The sequence below is a fragment of the Nesoenas mayeri genome, assembly GCF_963082525.1.
Source record: "Nesoenas mayeri genome assembly, chromosome: 3".
Lineage (NCBI taxonomy): Eukaryota > Metazoa > Chordata > Aves > Columbiformes > Columbidae > Nesoenas > Nesoenas mayeri.
Genome location: NC_137544.1, coordinates 79,444,951 through 79,464,634, shown reverse-complemented (window position 1 = coordinate 79,464,634; position 19,684 = coordinate 79,444,951). Strand labels below are relative to the sequence as shown.

Sequence of the window (19,684 nt, the reverse complement as noted above, 5' to 3'; positions counted from 1 at the left end):
CACAGCCTTAAAGTCCAGCCAAAGGGCCACGACAAAGGAACAATTAAACTTTGAAGGGAGTTTCAATATTCCTTATATTATTGATGGATTTGCTTTGTCCATTCTCCTAGACAGATTTGGGTATAGTACATTGAAGCAAGAAATAGTATAACTATATCCCTTGCTTCATACACAACACTTAAAACATTCACAGCAGTACCTTAGAATTTGATGTGGATTCCAAAAAGCAAAGCCTGTTGCCAAATCCTTCTGCAGCCAGACACAATTTCTGTTGCTCCTTGTGAACAGTCGCAGTGCACTGCAGAACCACCTCATCATCCTACCAAAAAAAACAAACAAACACAAAACAGCAGTTATGCTTCGGACCCAACAAGGTCTGGGAAAGCATTTACAAAATCATCACCGAAATCAGAAACAGTTATCCCTGAATACACACAGAATTTAATTTCAGCAGAATTTTTCTTCTCATAGTTGGGAATGTGGGCAAATTAAAACTGTTATAGTAACTACGGATGTGCTTTTCCTGTTTGCCTATCTTTGTAAAAAAAGTCAGTACATATGAAATACAAATGTTATGGAACTAAATCCTTGCAGTAACATAGTCAAGAGATCTTGTCAGCAGATCTGAAAAAACAGAAGCAGACCCTTATTTAAATCCCAGTTCTTCAAAGTAATGTAACTATGAGCTTGAGAATCCCTTTGAAGAAATACAGTATAAGTGAAAATGAAAACTTCATTCTAATGAATATTTTCCAGCAAAAGTTTTCTGTTTAAAAATGGAAAAATATAGTATCACCCTGTGCCTTGTGCCTATTCATTTATGAAGCAAAATCAGAGTTCCCAATAATAAATTTCACATGAAATATTATGAAGAGGTCATATTTAACACTGTAAATAAAATGTAAGACAATAAAATTATAGGATGAGGCATGCAACTGGAAGCAGAACAGGATGAGACTACAAAAATCTACACATTAAGGCAGGCATGTTTACAAAAAAAAAAAAAAATGTTCTTACAGGCAGTTTTTTACATAGAGACATTTACAAAAGTTCAAATTAAAAAAATGCCTGAATTTAAATTGAACTGAGTAATTTGAAGCCACTTGTAAACATTCATCCTGAATTAAGCTGGCCTTTTATTTGGTTTCATTTTCTTCCCTCTAGTAATTAAACTAAACTAAATTAAGGTGTATTTAATGCTGAAAAGAATAGGAAATTAAATATAGCTTAATCAGACACTTTAAAAATTAATTACCCTTTTTGTAATTGTCCCCATGTAGCAAACCCTAGCCCTAAGTGGAGGTAAACCAATTTTCCTTCTATACCAGCAACCGTGCCCAAGCTGCATATCACTTCTGATCCACAGTAGTAATATCTGCTTCCAGTCAGAAATTAAATCCAGAAAATTTTATACCTGCATATGTGCAGTTCACAATGTATAATTGTAATTAACAAATAATAAAAAAAAATCCCCAATGGCCAAAATTGAGGATCTAGAAAACCATATATAAAGAGCTAAGAGCTTTGCTCTGTACTGTTTGTAAAAGTGGTATGTATTAAAAGCCAGAGTTCTGGGTTTTTTTTTTTTTGGGGGGGGAAGGGGGTGGTGTTTGGTTTTTTGTTTTTTAAAGTGCAAAATTAGTATTTCCTAATCTTAACTACATGATTCAAATAAAAGTTTGTTTTCAGCTTAAAAATAGTGGTGTTAGATTGCAGCTGTATAAACATATTCTTCTTACTCTTTCTCTTCCTTAGCCCTTCTTCCTGAACAGCCACATCAGTAGAACAGAAACTCCAGTAACCCCATCGCCATCATACTTTGTGGTAGAGTTGTCTCCAGAAAGAGTCACTAGAGAAAATGCTGGCATCAGACCTCCACAGCCAGAGGCAGACAGTAACACAACGCTACTTTCTACTGAAACAAGCCACCGGTTTCATTTTGTACGGCCCCGTTCTCCGCCATTGTATGCTGTGCTTTTAGAGAAAGTCTGAAAAGTTGCCCATCTAGAAAAATGACTCTATGCTGACAGCAGCAAAAATGTAAGTTGGTTTGGGGCAAGCCCCTGACATACTTAATTTTAGTTATTGATCTAAATCACCACATCCTTCCCTGCAAACCAATTATGCGCAATCAGCAGGCACACATGTATATTGTAGATGCTGACTGAACAGGAATAGAGAAACTGTTCAATTTCCTCATACACAGACTTTCTCAATTCATTTTGTAAACATTTTCTCTTCTTTTGCTGCACAGTGTATAGAGTACATGGCTTATTTTGTTAAATACATAGCTCACAAATAAAGACTGATTTCTTAAAAAATGCTTAGTAATTAATGAAAATCAATCACCATCTCATGCCCTTTTCAAAAGTTAATTCACATACTGGCAGAACATTAAAAACAACAAAGCAAATCACAGCTCTGTTTCACTACATTTTCTTTGTTTTGTGTGTAGATGGTTACAATAAATGTTCTCTTAATTCAGGCCACAGAGTCATCAAGGTGGGGGCTCATAAAATTGGCACAGAAGGTTAAGAAAGATGCAACGCCATTGTCAGATCAAAGGCAATTACAGATCATGATCTATTATACATACCCAGCTCCAATTACCTTGCATTTCTGTGCACATCATTATAGAAGAATCTAATATGAACTCTACCCTGGATTCAGTCGTCTAACATTTACTGACTATGTGTTCAGAAGATTCCTACAGATAACAAATTTGATTGTGTTGTAGAATTACATTAAGACACATAATCCCATTCAGTTTCTTCAGAGAAGACTGGTAAGAGGGTATGCATCTCAGTATTGTCTTTCTAAACTTGTTTTCAAATCAGCAAATGCTTTCTAGTCCCCCTGCCAGGAGAGCAGGTAAGGAAATTATACATTTTTAGAAGTCATACCTCCAAAGAAACCTTCACTGAAGGACACCCTGCTCTTGTATTAAGAAAGCTACAGTGTGCATAATATTAAACGTCTATTGAACCAAAATATTTTCCAGTATTCTCAAATCTCAAATTATAAGAAGTCTCAAACGAGTTAATTTCCTCCTATTACCCTCTGAGCATTTTCACAACCGTCCATTATGCAGATGAGGTTTTAGATCATCATTTTTTTTTCTGACAGTCACTGTCAGATTAGAACTGATCAAAGTAATTTCTCTTTCAAAGGGCTATAACTGTAGCCTTCAAAAGTTAAGCAAATACATCATTATGTATCCAGATACACCCCTATCTGCCTCTTTCCTAACTCTCCTCATACAAGACTGAAAATTCAGGGTAGAGGCAACACAAATGTGCTGATGAGAATATTAGCATCTTTTAAACATCACCATCAAATGTTGAGTTATTTAATATAGGAATCTAAACAGAGACAAAAATTAAAGAGATTCCAAGATGCCAACTTCAATTACAGATGTTTAATGCTAAAGTGTAATCACTTGTAGGAACTTTTGATCCACTTGGAATCTGAACTCTTGGACAAACTGTGGTTTAAGACATGTAGAAATACTTGTCTATGCCAATATTAAGTTCATAGCCAAAAGAAAAAAAAAAAAAAAAAAAAAATAGTCTTCCACAAGACAAATACAGGTCTTTGTAACTGATCAAGGTAACAAACATGTTAATAAACATGTGTTCGTCATAATCAATGAAATGTCTTTAGCATATATTTGATCCAATTAAAATTTTATTTTTAAAAAGACAGTATCTGTATTCTGCCATAACTAACAAAAGTATTTGATCTAAACTTCATATTCAAAACCAAACATGCAGATTATACAGAATATAGTACAGTCTTGAAAAAATTCCAGCATGGTTTCGGAAAAAGGGCAATAGCACAAACCTAAAATCCCTGCAAACACTGCTACTGCCAGATATTTCTATTATTCTTGGTTTGCAGAGTAATCATCATTTTGATACACATTTGCCAGTTTCCTCTATGGAAGGTAGAAAATTTTAGTATTTTCCTCCCAATTCTCTATCACCATAGCAGCCTTCCTTGCCAAGCACAAAAATGCTGCTTTGTCTTCAGTTTTTCCAGTTTTTTGATATAGAAAAAAGAGAGAGTAAGGGAGAGAGAGTAAGGGAAAGTGGGTGCCAATAGCCACACAAATTCTGTGCACACAAGCTGCTGCAGCTTATTATCAACTAAGTCACCATAACAGCAATAGAGCAAAGTCTCAGATCTATCTGCATTTACTGCAAGTAAGAATGAATGCAACTTCAGAAGCTGTCCATTTAATACAGGTACTTTATTGATGATTCTTCCATCCATTCTCATTTATTCTTCAGTCCACAATCTGATCTGCTTCATAACACTTGGGAATTTGGAAGTATGGCTCTCTCTATCCCACAAATGGGGAGCTAAGGAGCAAAGATGATCCTGCCTGGCTACAACGACAGTGTGTGCTCAGGAGACGGCAGAAATGGTGCTGCTCACTGTGCCCAACTGATAACCAGAGTCAGAAAGCTCTTCTCCATCCCCAGTCTGCAAACGAGCTTGAAGGCAATGTGCAAAGGCTAATGTAAGGAACCCTATACAGTGCTTTCAAATTATGACCAAGTACCATCTTGGAGAAATCCATTAATCCTGATAAATCCTTATACGACAGCCAGAACACCAGTTCATAGTTTTAACGATACCATATCTTCCAGCAAAGAGATATTCTGTGTTATGTCAGATACCTACACTGACTCAAACAGCATGAGCTTTTGATAAGCACACTACTGCATTTATCATTCAGATTCTTCAAGAATCATTTTGAAAAAAAAAAAAAAAACAACAAAACAAAACAAGTAGATGTTATCTATGCAACAAAGCCCTATTTATTTTTTAAACATACTGTTTTAAAAAGCAAGGACTTTTTGAACAAAGAGTAGTACACAGCCAATTCCTAATTATATCTATTCTTTATGGGCTCCTTAATTATTTCCACCAACTTTTTATACTCACAGAAACTAAACACAAAAAAACCCCACCTTTAACACACCATAACAGTTTCTACAGCTAAAAACTACTCCTGAAACCAAAATGCTGTCACCAATAGCAATTATCTGGCAAAGTGCATGCTCAGAACTGCATTCCAGAATACCAGATTAAAGAGGAAGAACACGGGTTTCCCATCAAGGTACAACATTAAAACAGCAAGTTCTCAAAGCTCCTTAATAGCACTCACTTTCACATACAGTGATTATTTGACTTTCCTCTGAAATCCACTCAAATCTCCTAAGATTACATGAAATGCATACTACCTAGTCAAGAAAAAGCTTAGTTTCTCACATAAAGATGTGGGCATGTTGTGTTCCAACATGAATGTTTTAACCAGGTATATTTTCCCAAGATCAGCAATTTCAAGTTGTATACCTCAACATACATATATATTTTTTTCCTTCTAACAGACAGTGTTACTTTGTCCTATTAAACCTTCAAAACTGATACCTTCTGTGTGAAGTCAGTTTTGACTAATCCTTAACCTTCTCAATATGTTAATTCTATTAAAGAACTAAAACTGGCTGGGTGAATAGCCACGGGTAGGCATCATCTATAGTTCTATAGCTTTTAACACCTCTTCAATATGAGATTTTGAGGGTGGAATATTTGCATTGTGGCATTCTTTTGGAAACCTACTAGTTGATGATTCACTTGCAGTTTTTAAATATTCTTTGTGGGTTGTTCATTTTGTTTGGGTTTTCTAATTTTGTTTGGTTTGGTTTTTTTGTTTTTTTGGTTTTTTTTACTTGTTTGTTTGTTAAACTTTTAATAATTACAGATACTTTTAAAGCTTCTGAATTTATATCTGGTACTGGTTCAGTAAGGAGTCAAAGGGAAGAAAAGATTGAATGACTTCTTCATTTGCATTCTTTGAGAATATAAAATACAATTTCCTACTGCACGTCTTTCCCTGTTTTACAGTCTATGCCATTATTACCTCCAAGTCTTTTATTTTAACCATGCAAGAAAAGCACAATACTGGAGCTCCTAGTATTGCTAAAAATCTCTGTAAGAAAAGTTGATGATAAATAAAGTAGCAATACACCACAAGTAATATATTTATTTACAAACACTGTATGTGCTTCAGCCCAACATGCTTCAACTCATTATGTGATGACCTTGCCATCTGCATCTTGCTTCCATTTCAGGACCAAAATAGGCATTTTTTCTTTTGTATTTGCCTTTATTTTATATTTTATACTTCATATTTTACTGCTTTGCAGAGAATGCAGTCAACAAAACATGAACTGTAGCTAATTTAAATAATTTGCTGTGCTCTTCCTCATCTGACCACTATAGATAACTACCTCCCTTGAAGATGTGATCCTGACTCTGTGTTTCTACTGCTCCATGACAGTATACAGAAACCGCATACGTAACAGTGAATGTTACATTTGCAAAATTAAGTATTCAAAGGTTAAAACTGGTAAGTCGTGCTTGTACATTCAAACTCACTTCTACTGCTGTTTTATATGGCAAATACCGCAGTGAGTGGAATGTTTCCATCAACTTCCATATGCTGTAAATCAGGATCTCAGCACAGACTTTAATAGCTCAGTCTTTAATAGCTTCCTCAAACTCCACATATGCACAGTTCTGCTTCACCGCATCCCATTTACTGTTCAGCTGTGCACTTGAACTGTGCAATGAGTGTAGGTGCCACACATAATTTAAAAGTAGATTTACAAATAGAAATTTAGCCTGTACAAACTGCTTTCTGCCTAAGGAAACTGTAGAATACTTCTTGACTTACAAACTGTACTTCAACTTGCCTTTGCCTTGTTGGGATAAGCACTAGATTGAAGTGCAGAATTAAAAATTTGTAAGTCCTATGAGCCATCAGGTACAGCACTTCCACAATTACTGGCACCCATTTGTTAATAGTTGACCCAGAGCCTCTTTGCTTCTGTGCTTTGGAAGAAGGTAAAAAGTAACAATGCAGAAGTCCAAGTAACAAGATAGTCTTTTTCCTTCTCCCAAATCCTTGCTGACAAACAGAAGCCTTGACACACAGAATTTATTAAACACCATGTATATAACATGCAAGAAATATGATCAAGAGCAATTAAATCTCTTTTCCACAATCCTGTGGGAGATACAAACAAAACGAATGCTTAGAGCATAGCAGTACTTACTTTACTGCTAATCCTATTCTATACTGATAAGCCAGTGTCTTCAACAAACTACCAAACTGTATTTTGAAATTCTACCCTTTTAGAGGGACGACTCTAGAGGTTCTGACATCTGAATGCAAAGGAAGCCCGTGACAAAGCTAAGAAAATGACCCAAACTCCTGATTACTGCATCTGAGCTTGAACCACAACTCCACTATCTTCTTGGTAGCAGATGACCATCCTAACAGTTCATAGTAAAATTATAACAGTAATGTCCTTGGCTAACAGGAATTAGTGCTCAGACTCTCTCAAGGGAGAACAACCTATAAGAAACTGAGAACAGCCTTAGGGCAGCGCACATCCCTTAGGTAGGGACACAGGATAAAAAACAATAAAAAAACAGTGCTGTAGGGAAGGATCTGCTGGTTAGTGAATTAAATGCTGGTCATGAGTCAACACCCCCAGGCAGCTCTACAGAAACCAAAAAGCTGTGCTAACTGGGAAAGAAGGGCACGTGACTACAGGAGTAGCGATCCTTTGACTTCGCAGTCAACACTGGTAAGGCTTCAGCTGAAGTGAAATGGCTATTTTGACCCTTTGTCAAGGCTGCTGATAACCAGGGAAAGACAGACAGATAGATAGATAGACAGATGGACCGACAGAAAGAAAGAGAAGAAATATTCAGGAAAAACTGTTGGCATGCACTTTGCTTAGGCTGTGGGGAAACATGGCAACAATGTCAAGTGTATGATATTGCTGTCAATAAAAAGGAATAGAGGACTAGTATTATTGTTCCTCATTGCATTAAGAAAATTAATATTAGACAGCTGGGGAAAAGTTCTCTGAGGACAGCAGAGCATTTTCACAGACCAGTTTTAGAAGCTCCATCATTATAAGACTGTAAAAGCTGCTCAAAAAAACCTCTGTCAGGAGGATTTACTCATAGCTGTACTTGCGTTAGGATGAGAAGGAAGAGAGAGGACTTTTCTAATCACACAGTTCTAGATAGCCTGGACACATTTTAGCGTACGTGTTTTAGTTTTATCCTGTAGGAGGAGTAATGTCATAAGAATTCAACATTATTCCAATGGAATTATCCTTTGAGACAGAAAACCCCATGCAGAACAGATGGAATTTCAGAGGACCAGACTAGCTGTTAGTTCTCAATATAGTACTATGAAGCATGCTGATAGTACAATAATCACATTATCTCCTCCTCCTTCCCCAAAAAGCTTTAACTTAGTCATCAAAATAATTTTGCATGATTACAGCAAAGTCATGGTGATATGTGGTGCCAAACAGATGTGGCAGTTAAAAAAAAAAAAAAAAAAAAATCCAAACTTGAGTCACATAAGATTCATATTCAGGACTTGTCAGAAAACATTTTCACTAAAGAACAGTGATACAAAGAGCCTGTCAGAAAGCAATCACTATGTACAAGGCCAAAAACTCGTTACCCGCCACTTGAACAGAGTGATGCTACATGGCAGAGTTTATCTAGGACTTGCAAATCAATGCTAAGCAGAACATCTCAGGCACCACACACATCCCAGTCTACCAGTTCCACAGCTGGCAGAGGCAAATGGAGCACCTGATCTGAAAGCAATGACCAAACCTTAGCGAGCAGCTCCAGCACACCCAGGCAACAAGAACAACTTCGGTGCTCTGGGAAGGGCTTCAGGGAGAACCAAACGTAGTGCTGGGTTTGATCCAGCTGGGCACTGCAGTGACACCATAGGTGTCTGTACCATCCAACTGCATGTGCTAACCACCTCCTCAAATACACTACTCACTAGTGATGTCAAATGTACACACATCAGAAACAGATGTACTATCTATCATGTAATCTCAAAGCTTCTTCTTCTGGCTCCTTATTCCACCGAATCAGCATGAAACAATGTCAGATTTGGTTTCAGCACTCAATGGCCTTGCGTACGCATATGCTACTATGCTCTTGATTGAGTTCTATTAAAAATGTGTCTGCAAATGAACATATTTCCAATTGAGATGATTCATTTTATTATTTCTCACCAATTAGCTTCTGTGGTCCTACAGTCTTTAAAAATGCTAAGTTCAGCTGTCAGTATCTAACAATAAAACTATCTGTCTGTAACTATAGTTAGTAACGGCTAACTCTGCATCTGACACCACTGAGAGAAGAGTGGTGAAAAACATCTGCAAAAAAGTATGAATACCAAATTAAACAGAAAACAGCTAGTGGGCTGATTTCAGTTTCTTAACAACCCCAGTATGTCAAATTTATCTCTGATGTAATTCCACTTATTTTAGGAATTTGATAAGATTCTATTGCATTACAACCTCGCACACTAATTCCAGGCTATGTCTCTTCTGCAATCAAAGGTGTCATTACAGCATGGGCCATATCTATGCTATATTTGATCTCGCTGGTGCAAATAACAGTACTAGTAAAAAGAGAGGTCAGAGCATGCTAGAAAAGGTGACCGCAAGATTCTGCAGGCAAACACAAGATAATATCTATAATCCGAGTCAGGCAGTTAACAAGCTGCCTCTAAACAAACAACGAACACCAAGTATCTTATAACCCCATGGTGCTCAGTCCAAGCTAATAAACCCAGACTCTCACCAGTATCTGAAAATAATCACTCAAGGGTTTTAGTTTTACAATGCTTTTCTGATAAAGAGTTCACTAATCTCAGCTGAGGAACAGGCACATGTTACATAATTTGTTCAAGGTCACACAATACTTAGACTCAAACTGAACGCATTGCCATTTGTATTCTACTAACACCACTAAGAGGTTCTGCAGACCCAAGAAGGGTCTGCCAACACTCTCCTCTCATGGATAAGGCTCTCTCACTGCAACTCACACTGTGACAATCTCCTCTTCTGTATCAGCCTTTTCATGCAAGAATAAAGGAGAAAAGTTCACCAGCCCTCAGCCTGATATTTCACAAGCAGACTCAGAAGGCTAATTCAGTAATACGACCATTTGCTTGAGTTTGCACATTCAATCCTAGATTGCTTTCTCTTCCCTTAATCTTTTTTTCAGCAGTATTTCTTGAATCATTTCCCTTCAGTGCTCTGTCAGACGAGTATTTTGCAGCTGCCTGATCGATCATGCAACCTTTCCTCTCTAATTTGCGAAGACTCACCTGCCACACTGTGGGGTTTTTAAATTTTTTTGAGCAAGGTTAAAGAATCAGTCTAATCTTCATCTGTTTCAGCCACATAATGCTTTTCCCAATATATTTTCCCTGCTTCCATTCTGAAGCTGCTCTAACTTATGAGATCCACCCTTTCACTTAACACATTTCCCATGCAATGCTTTCTTGTCACCATGAGAAGTCTACCACCTTTCTGAATTCTTCCTTCTTAGACTAACGTCATTTTGAAAAATTCTCCCAGACTGCTGTTCACAACACCTCTTTTGAGCATCTTTGATTTATGATCCATTCTTTCCTGTAGACCATTGATGAAATCATTAAGATGAGATGTGGTATCTTCCTATGCGCAACTCCAAAAGGGCTATTACCAACATTCAGTATCTACGCAGTCTAAAATGCCACAAATGGGCCACCACACAGCTGGAGCTCTATCATATTACAAAACACTGAGCAACCACAACAACTGAAAACCCAGTTCCTTGACACCTTCATTACATAAGCAAGTGTAAAGGAGATTTTCAGCTTCCCGTTAAAGAGACTGGTTGTCCCTTCAGAAAGGGACCAATGTACAATCTACCCCACTGTCTCCAAACAGTCCTGCTGTTCTGCATTTATCCTTTCTTAACCTACCCTAACAGTCCTATTTCTCATACCATCAATGTACAAAATAAAGACTGAAGCAGTCTTAAAAGACTAAACTGCAGACATTATACCTAAACAACTATGATACCTAGATATAAGGGAATTATTGCATTCTATGGAGACGGTGCAGTTGAGGGGAAGAACACTAAATTGAGAGAAGTGGTAGATGGATTTTTCTTCTCAGATCTCCCACCAAACATTTATAATTTATTAGTCAAGTTATTCCCCTGTGCTTAAGCCCTTTTCCACATCTTTTTCACTGTATTTGTTTAGACTCCAAATTCTCCCAGGCAAGACTATTCCAAATTCAGTTTCAAAATAAATCATACCATTAATAAGTGTAAGATTGCATACATCCTGTAACAGGAAAGAAACAAAAACTTATACATAGCATGAAATTATTTCTTTGTTGTTTTGATTTCCATCAAGAAAGAGATTAAGCAGCAGCTACAGACAGTATCAGGAGAACTATCCAGAACTGGCAGAAATGAACAGGTAGGTACTTGGTTCAATAGGCCCATAGCTGAGATATCTTTTCTTTGTTTAGCAAAAATGTCATCTGGTTTGAACAGTAATCTTATTTTGTAAAATCATAATATTGGAAACTTACTGCTCTCTCTTCAAGAAGAGATAAAAAGAAGCAACATGACAAATGGGGACCAAGACATTCAGAGAGCAATGATTAGTGATTTTGACTACATCCAGTGATCCAAGTCAGGGCTACACAGAGCAAAATATCTGGTACAGACCACAAGACTCCTCTAAATATGAAACACTTTTTATGGCTTGATTTTTTAATTTCTTATCTATTCATTTCGGGGGGGGGGGGAGAAAAGAAAAAAAAGAAAAGAAAAAATGCATGGCATTTTTCTCTGCATTTCCAGACATCTCTTGGGAAATCAACACTCTCAGCTGTATTATCTTTTATTCCCTCATTTTGCTAACCCCACCACTCTTATGATTATCTATTCTTCCTACCTGGTACAACACTTTGCACTCTTTTTATTATTCTTCTTACTCTTCTTCCATTGATCACATCTCCTGCTTTCAGCCCTCCATTTCCCATCCTGTGATCCTTGGTTCACATCCCACCTTCCATCCTTGGCACCGTTGCACAGGACCCAGACATGTCCAGTTGCCACCTTTTCCTCTACCTCTCTGTCCTCCTCTCCTGTCTCCTTGCTGGCCACCAGAGTCATCCTTGAAAAGGCCTCAGCATAAGCCTTCCTAGCAAGATACATTATTTACCTTCCTCTTTCCCCTCTGTTTAGTGAACACAAGTAATTCCCTGAGGGATGCTGCCAGCTTCACATTCCTGAGAGCTTTCAGCCTTTCTGCTAGAGAGAGACACAGGAGCAGCCGTGTACCCAAAGCAGGCAAGGGGATGTAGGTCATGGCAGGTGTCCTCAGAGAGTCACTCGAAAGCAGGAATTTCTCCCTTTCAGGGGCTGATCTGCTTCAGCACTTACCTTGTGCCAATTGGGATTGAGCTCCATACCTCATGACAGGGAAGGGAAACAGCACCTCGGGAAACTCAGCATTCCGGCTGAACGGTTGCAATGGAGCAGTTCGGACTAACAAGTAATAGACTTCACAGAAAATAAAATTCAGACATGCTTCTTCTGTTTACAAAGCCTCTCTCATCTCGCTTCTGCCTCAGTCCTAACAATGCAAATATCTGGCCACATCGAGCAGTGGGAAGAAAGGAAGGGAGGCTTGGAAGCCCTTTCTACATAACCTGGGATGTCAGGGAAACAGACATCTGATGATTTTTGCAAGGATATCTTCAAAAAAAATCCCACAGCATTCAAGAAAGAAATAGAAAGCAAAGAAAAAGAAAGATCAAGAGTCCTTTCTCATTAAGCTGCTGTACCAGACTTCAGTGTACTAACACGACAAGAAATAAAAGTTCCAAACAGAAGATGAGAAGAACTCTGATCTTGAGCACATTGAAGAATAAATCATTATACCTAGCATGTTGCAGTATATATGCTTCTTGCATGCCAAAAATAAAGTAATTTTTCTTTTCTGGAAGGGTGTTCTACCCATACTATCAGCTGCCAGTCAAGGCAGCAGCACTGGGATAGCCAGGGATATTAAGCCTCAGTTAATCCTGGGGACACTGAGAGGGTCGTTTTTTTGTTGCTAGACATTTTCAGCCCCAGTCATGAGTACCCAGTTTTACAAGAAAAGTGTTATGAGGAAAACATTCCTCAAGCAAGGAACCACAGTTTGCATTGACAATTCTTGTTAAATTTACCCCAATTTAGAATCATGCTAGTTAAGCCATATTTATTCCACAACTTTAATCAAGTCATAGCATGACAAACCACACTAATAGAGCCCTTTATTTAGTGAAGCCTGCATCATAAGAACTATGTTCTAGACACTAGTAACTGTGCATTTTATTTAACTTGCCAGCTCTGCTTTTACCTCACTTTTATCATAAAAGGAAACTTGAAAAAAATATTATTTTGTTTTAAAAATTAGGTTGCAAACCACTGTTACGCAATCCATAAAACTGCCCTGCTGCATCCTAGGAAAAGTATAATGCCATTAATTAACAAATCTTCATTTCATTTGACACATCACAAGACATACCATGATCACAGGGCTTACTTGGCAACCACTGCCACTCAGAAACATTTCCTAAATTGACGATGTGTTATTTACTTAGTATAATTTTTAAAAATCGTGTATAGAGGGTGTCGAGTGACAAAAGTCTTTCCTAAATGTAGTAGATGCATCTAGGTAAGGTGCTACAATAATCCAAGAAGTCAAGTGTTGTAGCTAACCCCTGTTCTTGCTGTTTCTGAAACTTCTTGGCAAGTCCTAGAACACTGTTGAATGGGGGATGGGGCAGAGGGAGCGGATCTGTTGCATCCTGAAAGATAGGCACATCTCAAAACAAGCACCAGCACACTAAATATCAAAACAGCTCAACAGTTCTTATCCTGACCACATTATTTCTTTCTGAAACAATATATGAAACACTGAATATTGTATTTTACACTGACGCTGTCATGCAGGGTCTGCCAAAAGCCAGATTTCTGCCACAGAATTTAGGTCCAGATCACCGAGCAGCCACATATCCACTGGTTTTAGTGATATTCCCCTGTACTTTACCAAGTGCTGCAGCTTGCTACTCTTCAATCAGTACTTGACAATATCAAAGAACACCTCCTACAGAGAAGGATATACTGTAAACTTTGTAACAATTGTCTTGCCATTCTATTTGCATTCTTTTTCACATATTGAAAAATAATATTAGTATAAAAAGACTGAAATATTCTGCGCAATAGCAATATATGTTAGACTGACAAATTCTGCATAAGAAATCAAAGCACACTGCAGTAGAAGATTTGGTTATGGAAGACTGTGCAGGGATTAATAGAAGAGTAAGTAGATCCCAATGCATTCTGTGCTAAGCCTGCCTTTTGAAATAATAAAAATTTATGGGCTCCTAAAAGAATTTCTATTTACCCTAGCTTGTAGGACACTTAATTTTTCATCATTTCTCTCTAGACTTTCTAGTCTTACTGCAGAGACGAACAGTTCATGGAAAAGCTATGTGATTCAACTAGTACATTGTGTATTGAAGCAACTGCTAACCAAGAAAAATTAAGGAATCTTCAGATACCCAGGAATACAGCTTCTATCAATAGGTTCTCATGCCAGCAGGTAATTCTTCACAGCTTTTAATCAGGTGCAATGACAGAAGGCTACAGTGAACCGCGAGTCCAAAAAATGTTATGAAGCTTATGTGTATCACAAGGTAACGTTCAGAGACAGTCTGATTTTTATTTCCTGTTTCTTCCCCTGAAAATCTCACCAGCTATCATAAATGAGCCAGTGAAATGGGAAATTATCACCAAGAATATTGAAACAGCAGGAGTATCTTTCAACAGATTCTATTTTTTCACCAGCAAATGTTTCAACAGACAAAATTACGCACAAGCAAACTCAAACATTATAAATCACAAAATTATATTTTTTGCTTTTTTATTTTTATTGTTCTTCCATATATATTTTACATGGCAAAAGATAAAAGATACGCTCCACTCTTCTCCCAACTAAGAAAAAGGGCAAAAAACAAACATCAATAAAGTCTTGCAATGTTTATTTATAAAGTGGAATAAATGATTCTGAACTATATTTTAAAAGTACATTTTCTCAGACAAACAGATGTTGAAAGTAGGTTCATCACACCTAAAAATACAAATCTCAAACACTGAATTCATGATCATATGCTGACTCCATTTATATCAAACTCTTATTTACATCAAGAAATTCTGTCATTGCTTCCACTGTACCTTGAGAGTACTGAGACAGCAAAAAGTATCATGTTATCAGATGTGCTGCATCTGCTACTAGATGGCCTCTCAGAAATCTGTCAGAATCACTACTAATGAAGAGGCAAAATTAATATTTTTATTTCCAATATGAAGCTATATGTATAGCCTGGTTTTCATAGGCTTCATTTGTGAAGTGCCACACTTGCTAAAAATTGCACTATTACATTAATTGTAAATCAGAGGAATCTGAGAAAAAGAAACAAACATTTTAACCAGGAGATGCTCACCAGGAAAGCAGATTCAGAATAATGGTTAGGTCTGAGCCAAAGAAAAACCAAGGCTGGAATTTTTAATGCTGGGAGGTTTTTTTCTGTTTTACTGCAAATGTTACATGACTAAAGAGCTGTATTTTAACAATACCTTTCAGATTTAACACAATGTAAGACATGTCTAAATCACAGAACTTAATATATTAACTTGCCTAGTTATTAAAGAGAATATCACTTTGCATTACCATTTTTCATTCCTTCATGCATGTCAACTGATGGTTCACATCTAGTGTTAAAACAAGTGTACTTCACAGTCTCATGAAAGCTTTCACATTGCATAACCATAGTACATGCACATAACTTCATTGTGGTTCCCGATTATGTTTCGATGCTTGTCCTCTAAATTCACTAATTTTAGTGTTCATTTAAGTAACTTTTAAGCACAGCAGCAAAGCTAGCCTGATAACAACCTGTATATTAAAGAGGCCAAGAACCATGAGATCTTACTTGTTCCTTTTATCTATACTTGTCTTACTTGTTCCTTTTGGCTCACTGACCTCCTCCAAACCATTTAGACTAGGATGCATCATGCCTAACCTAATGCATCTAAAAATTCACTCACCTAAGTTTATTTAGCTACCATCTAAGTCATTTAGCCATTTAAATCTGCTCAGCCTGAACTCCCTTTACAGCCAATCACAGGAATTTGGTTTTCCAGAAAGCGAGGCACCTTCTTCTGAAACTGGAATTTAAGACAGTTGTGATGAACCGCCCTCTCCAGGTCTCTCCTCCTTCTCTTGGGCTCTGCAATAACCAGCTTAGGCTGGGGTGACCAATGCTTAGGTGTCCCAGTTCAGGTGAGATGTACCTCAGCCTCAGCATGCTCCTAGCAGCTTGTTCAATGGTAGAGGGGCAACAGAGAAACATTCATTCTCTGCAGAACAGTGTCCTGTTTTCAGTGAAGTGGCAGTATGGAAACTATCTCACAATAGCTCAAGGCATCAAATTTAAAGAAATTTAAGTAAGCTTTGCATGACAATTGAAATTACAGCTATGTCCTAAATAACAAACAACACACTGTGGACTGTGGCTTCACATTCTTTCCCTACTCATTGCCTTAGCTAAATTACTTAAAAACTGAGGAAACGAGAACACGTCAGCATATTAATTTCAACCTGAATCAGGTGCAAAGATCGATATTCAAAACAAACTGTCAACCCATGCAATCAAGCCTTAGCCATCTATGTCCAAGCTAGTACCATTAGGCTCTATTTAATGATAAAAAATAAAAAACAAAAAAATAAATTAAAAATTAAATTAAAAAATAAAGATTAAATTTTAAAAATTAAAAATTAAAATAGAAAAATGGAAAAATAATAGAAAAATGGAAAAATAATAGAAAAATGGAAAAATAATAGAAAAATGGAAAAATAATAGAAAAATGGAAAAAGTGTTTCTAGGGATTTTCTTGACTAAAAATGGAAACTAGATGAGTATCTCAGATGTAGTCTTCTAGATCAGATGAATCATATCCTAAGCAGCAGACTAATATCAAGAAGAAAAAAATAACAAAGTGAACAGCTGGCATAAATCCTATTATACATCTCATCTTATGCCATTATCAGTTGTCTTCATGTCCAATTTTTGCAGGCAGGTACAAGACAATAGACCTGAGATATAAGAACCAAAGTAAAGGTTGGAAATCAATAATTCTGACTGTAAGTACCAGAGCAGAAAGAGACATTTAATAACAGAAGAAGCTGGTAAACTCAAGGTATGATAGGCCACACTGTTAGCATTACAGCATACAGACCATTGAACAAGATTTATGCACACATACATACATACCCACATAGACATGCACATACATCAGCATCAAATCAGTATTACTGGTAGTTAAAAGTTAAAAGTCAAGGTTTCTACTTTTATTTGGCCTCCAGCCTTCAATTATTCATGTCTTTTCCCCACATGCTGTCATAAATTTTAAGAATATTTATGGCTAGGTAGAGATTTTCATGACCCTTGTTGAGCAGGTCATTGATCTCAATACTGCAGATGTAAAACAAAATGAAAAAAAATCTTTTTCAGAAAGCAGGATTTATAGTAAGGGTAGATTACTTTAACCGCAAAGTCTGCTTACCTAAATATAGCATATTCTCTATTTCAATACTGCCATAATTTTAGGTTCATCCTAAAGCCATTATTAACTAGTAAACCAGAAAGATGGTGAAAATTAAAGGACAGTGAAGCCTACAGAATGAAATGACAAAGCCCTCTTTGTGCCTTACCACTTGAAAACACTACAGCACACCAGAGTTATACCACTTTAAAGCCGGAAACTAACATAGCTTAGATAACTACAATGAAGAACCACTGGCCTTAGTACTTCAGAAAGGATGAGCTGCAAGGGCTATGTGAGAAACTACCAGTTAATTGACAGGATACTTCCCTGCTACAGGTAACACAATCCATCAAGTATGGAAGGGAAATTTCACATCACCTAGTAATATTTTTTTTTTCTTCCAATATAAACGTTTACCTGTTGTTAAAATGTCTGCTAAAATAAGCAACAAAAATCGCAAATATTTGTGTCCAGGGCACCACTATAGAAGTCAAAATTAGTTTAGCCATTGTCATCAGTATGAATATCCGGTAGCAAAAGTGTTAGAGTGTGGCAGTTGCACATTCCCCTGAGATCCCAAGCCTTCAATGGGACCGTTGATGGCTCTTTAGCACTCTTTGTGCCCCATTGTGCCTGTCCCCACTTACACACCTAGGGTGGTACCAAGGTCCTCCCCTACCTCGGGGCAGGGTGACTTGATCTACTACTCAGACAAGTGATTATTTTCTTGTGGGTATCCCGGAGTGAGAGGCCTCCAGTTTTGTTTCTTGTGAGTGTACGCATGCGTATTGTGGGTCCTCATTATTCTTATGTTGTTGTACCCCAATAATCTCCTCAACTGATATCCAGACCTGTATTTTATGCTGTCGGACCTCTAACTAATTGTATGAACCCTGTTTCTAGTCGGTTTACTGGCTACACTTTTCTGGCTAGAATAAAGTCTGGTTTGGAACTTGTCTCCCTAAAACTGACTGTGGGGTGCCTCCGTGACAGAGAGTTCAGCACAGAAGGCACTTAAAACTTACTCGGTTAAGTATATAGAGGAGGACTAAATTATTGGCTAAGAATAAAGTCTTTTAAACAATCCTGAGGGAGTCTTTAAGTGCCAACTGCCAAATTAAACCAAAAGGCATCTGCAGCATTTGAACAGTTGCTGTGCTGTTGTCACCTGTACTTCAACTTCCCCGACTTCAAAAGAGTAAATCTTTCTGTACCTGCCCTTTAATGTCATCAGAGATTCTTGGTTGGCCTTTTCACCATTTCCATAAAACAAATTAGTAGTTTGTACAGCTTTTCACTTTGGTTATTGTGGTTGAGGAGACAAACGTGCAGTATTTGCATTTGAATTGTTCTGAAACAGTCATTTGAGATGAAATGCTCAGGCTTGGTCTTTACTAAAAGGCAAACTCATAAGAATGTTCATAAGATGACTTCTTAAGACCTTAAGACACACACTTAACTAGGAAATTAAACCATATATAGATGCAGTGATAAGAATACAGGGGCAGAATCACAAACTGCAAAAAGTGCACAGATAATCCAGCTTTCATTTTTGGCTTTCTCAAGAAATACATTAATAATATATGATTGTATGACTGATTATATTTACTTTATGACATGCTGAGAGCTCTCTGGAAGGTGTCACTTTTGGCAGAAACACGTAGAGCTATATCATATTGCTAATGGTAGGCAAAACCAGACTTAAATCATGACTAAAAGAGATAATACCAAATTGAAAGTAATCAAGGTGTGTCTTGACAAGACACATTTTGCTAAAAAAAGAAAAAAAAAATACAATAATATGTTTATTTTATCAGCCTATAAAATCTCTTTGGGTGACTACATCTGTTCCTTCTACCCAGATGGGCCTACACATCTGTTCAGTTCTATTTAGTAACTTGGGGAAAAAAAAAAAAAAAAGGAGGGGAGTAAAGTCAATGATAAAAGCAAAATCTGAGGAGTTTCTGGGGCGTCTTCATGACTTATGGCCTGTACACAACCAAACTATATTGGTTTACTTTGGAGTGGTAGACTGTGTTTTGCCAAATAAAACACAAGCGTGTCTGAAGGAAATGCCAACATACATTGGAGGTATCTAAGCTAC

At 37.2% G+C, this 19,684-nt stretch overlaps 1 protein-coding gene across 1 annotated transcript in view; it reads right to left on the bottom strand.

The window, feature by feature from the left end:
- The window catches only part of RYR2 (ryanodine receptor 2), a gene marked incomplete at both ends in the record, with an annotated part of 394,128 nt that overhangs the window by 295,750 nt on the left and 78,694 nt on the right, over nt 1-19,684 (bottom strand). Inside the window, one exon of the mRNA XM_080342351.1 lies at nt 200-319. Coding sequence (XP_080198477.1) covers nt 200-319 — 120 coding nt within the window. The remainder of the gene's footprint in view (nt 1-199; nt 320-19,684) is intronic.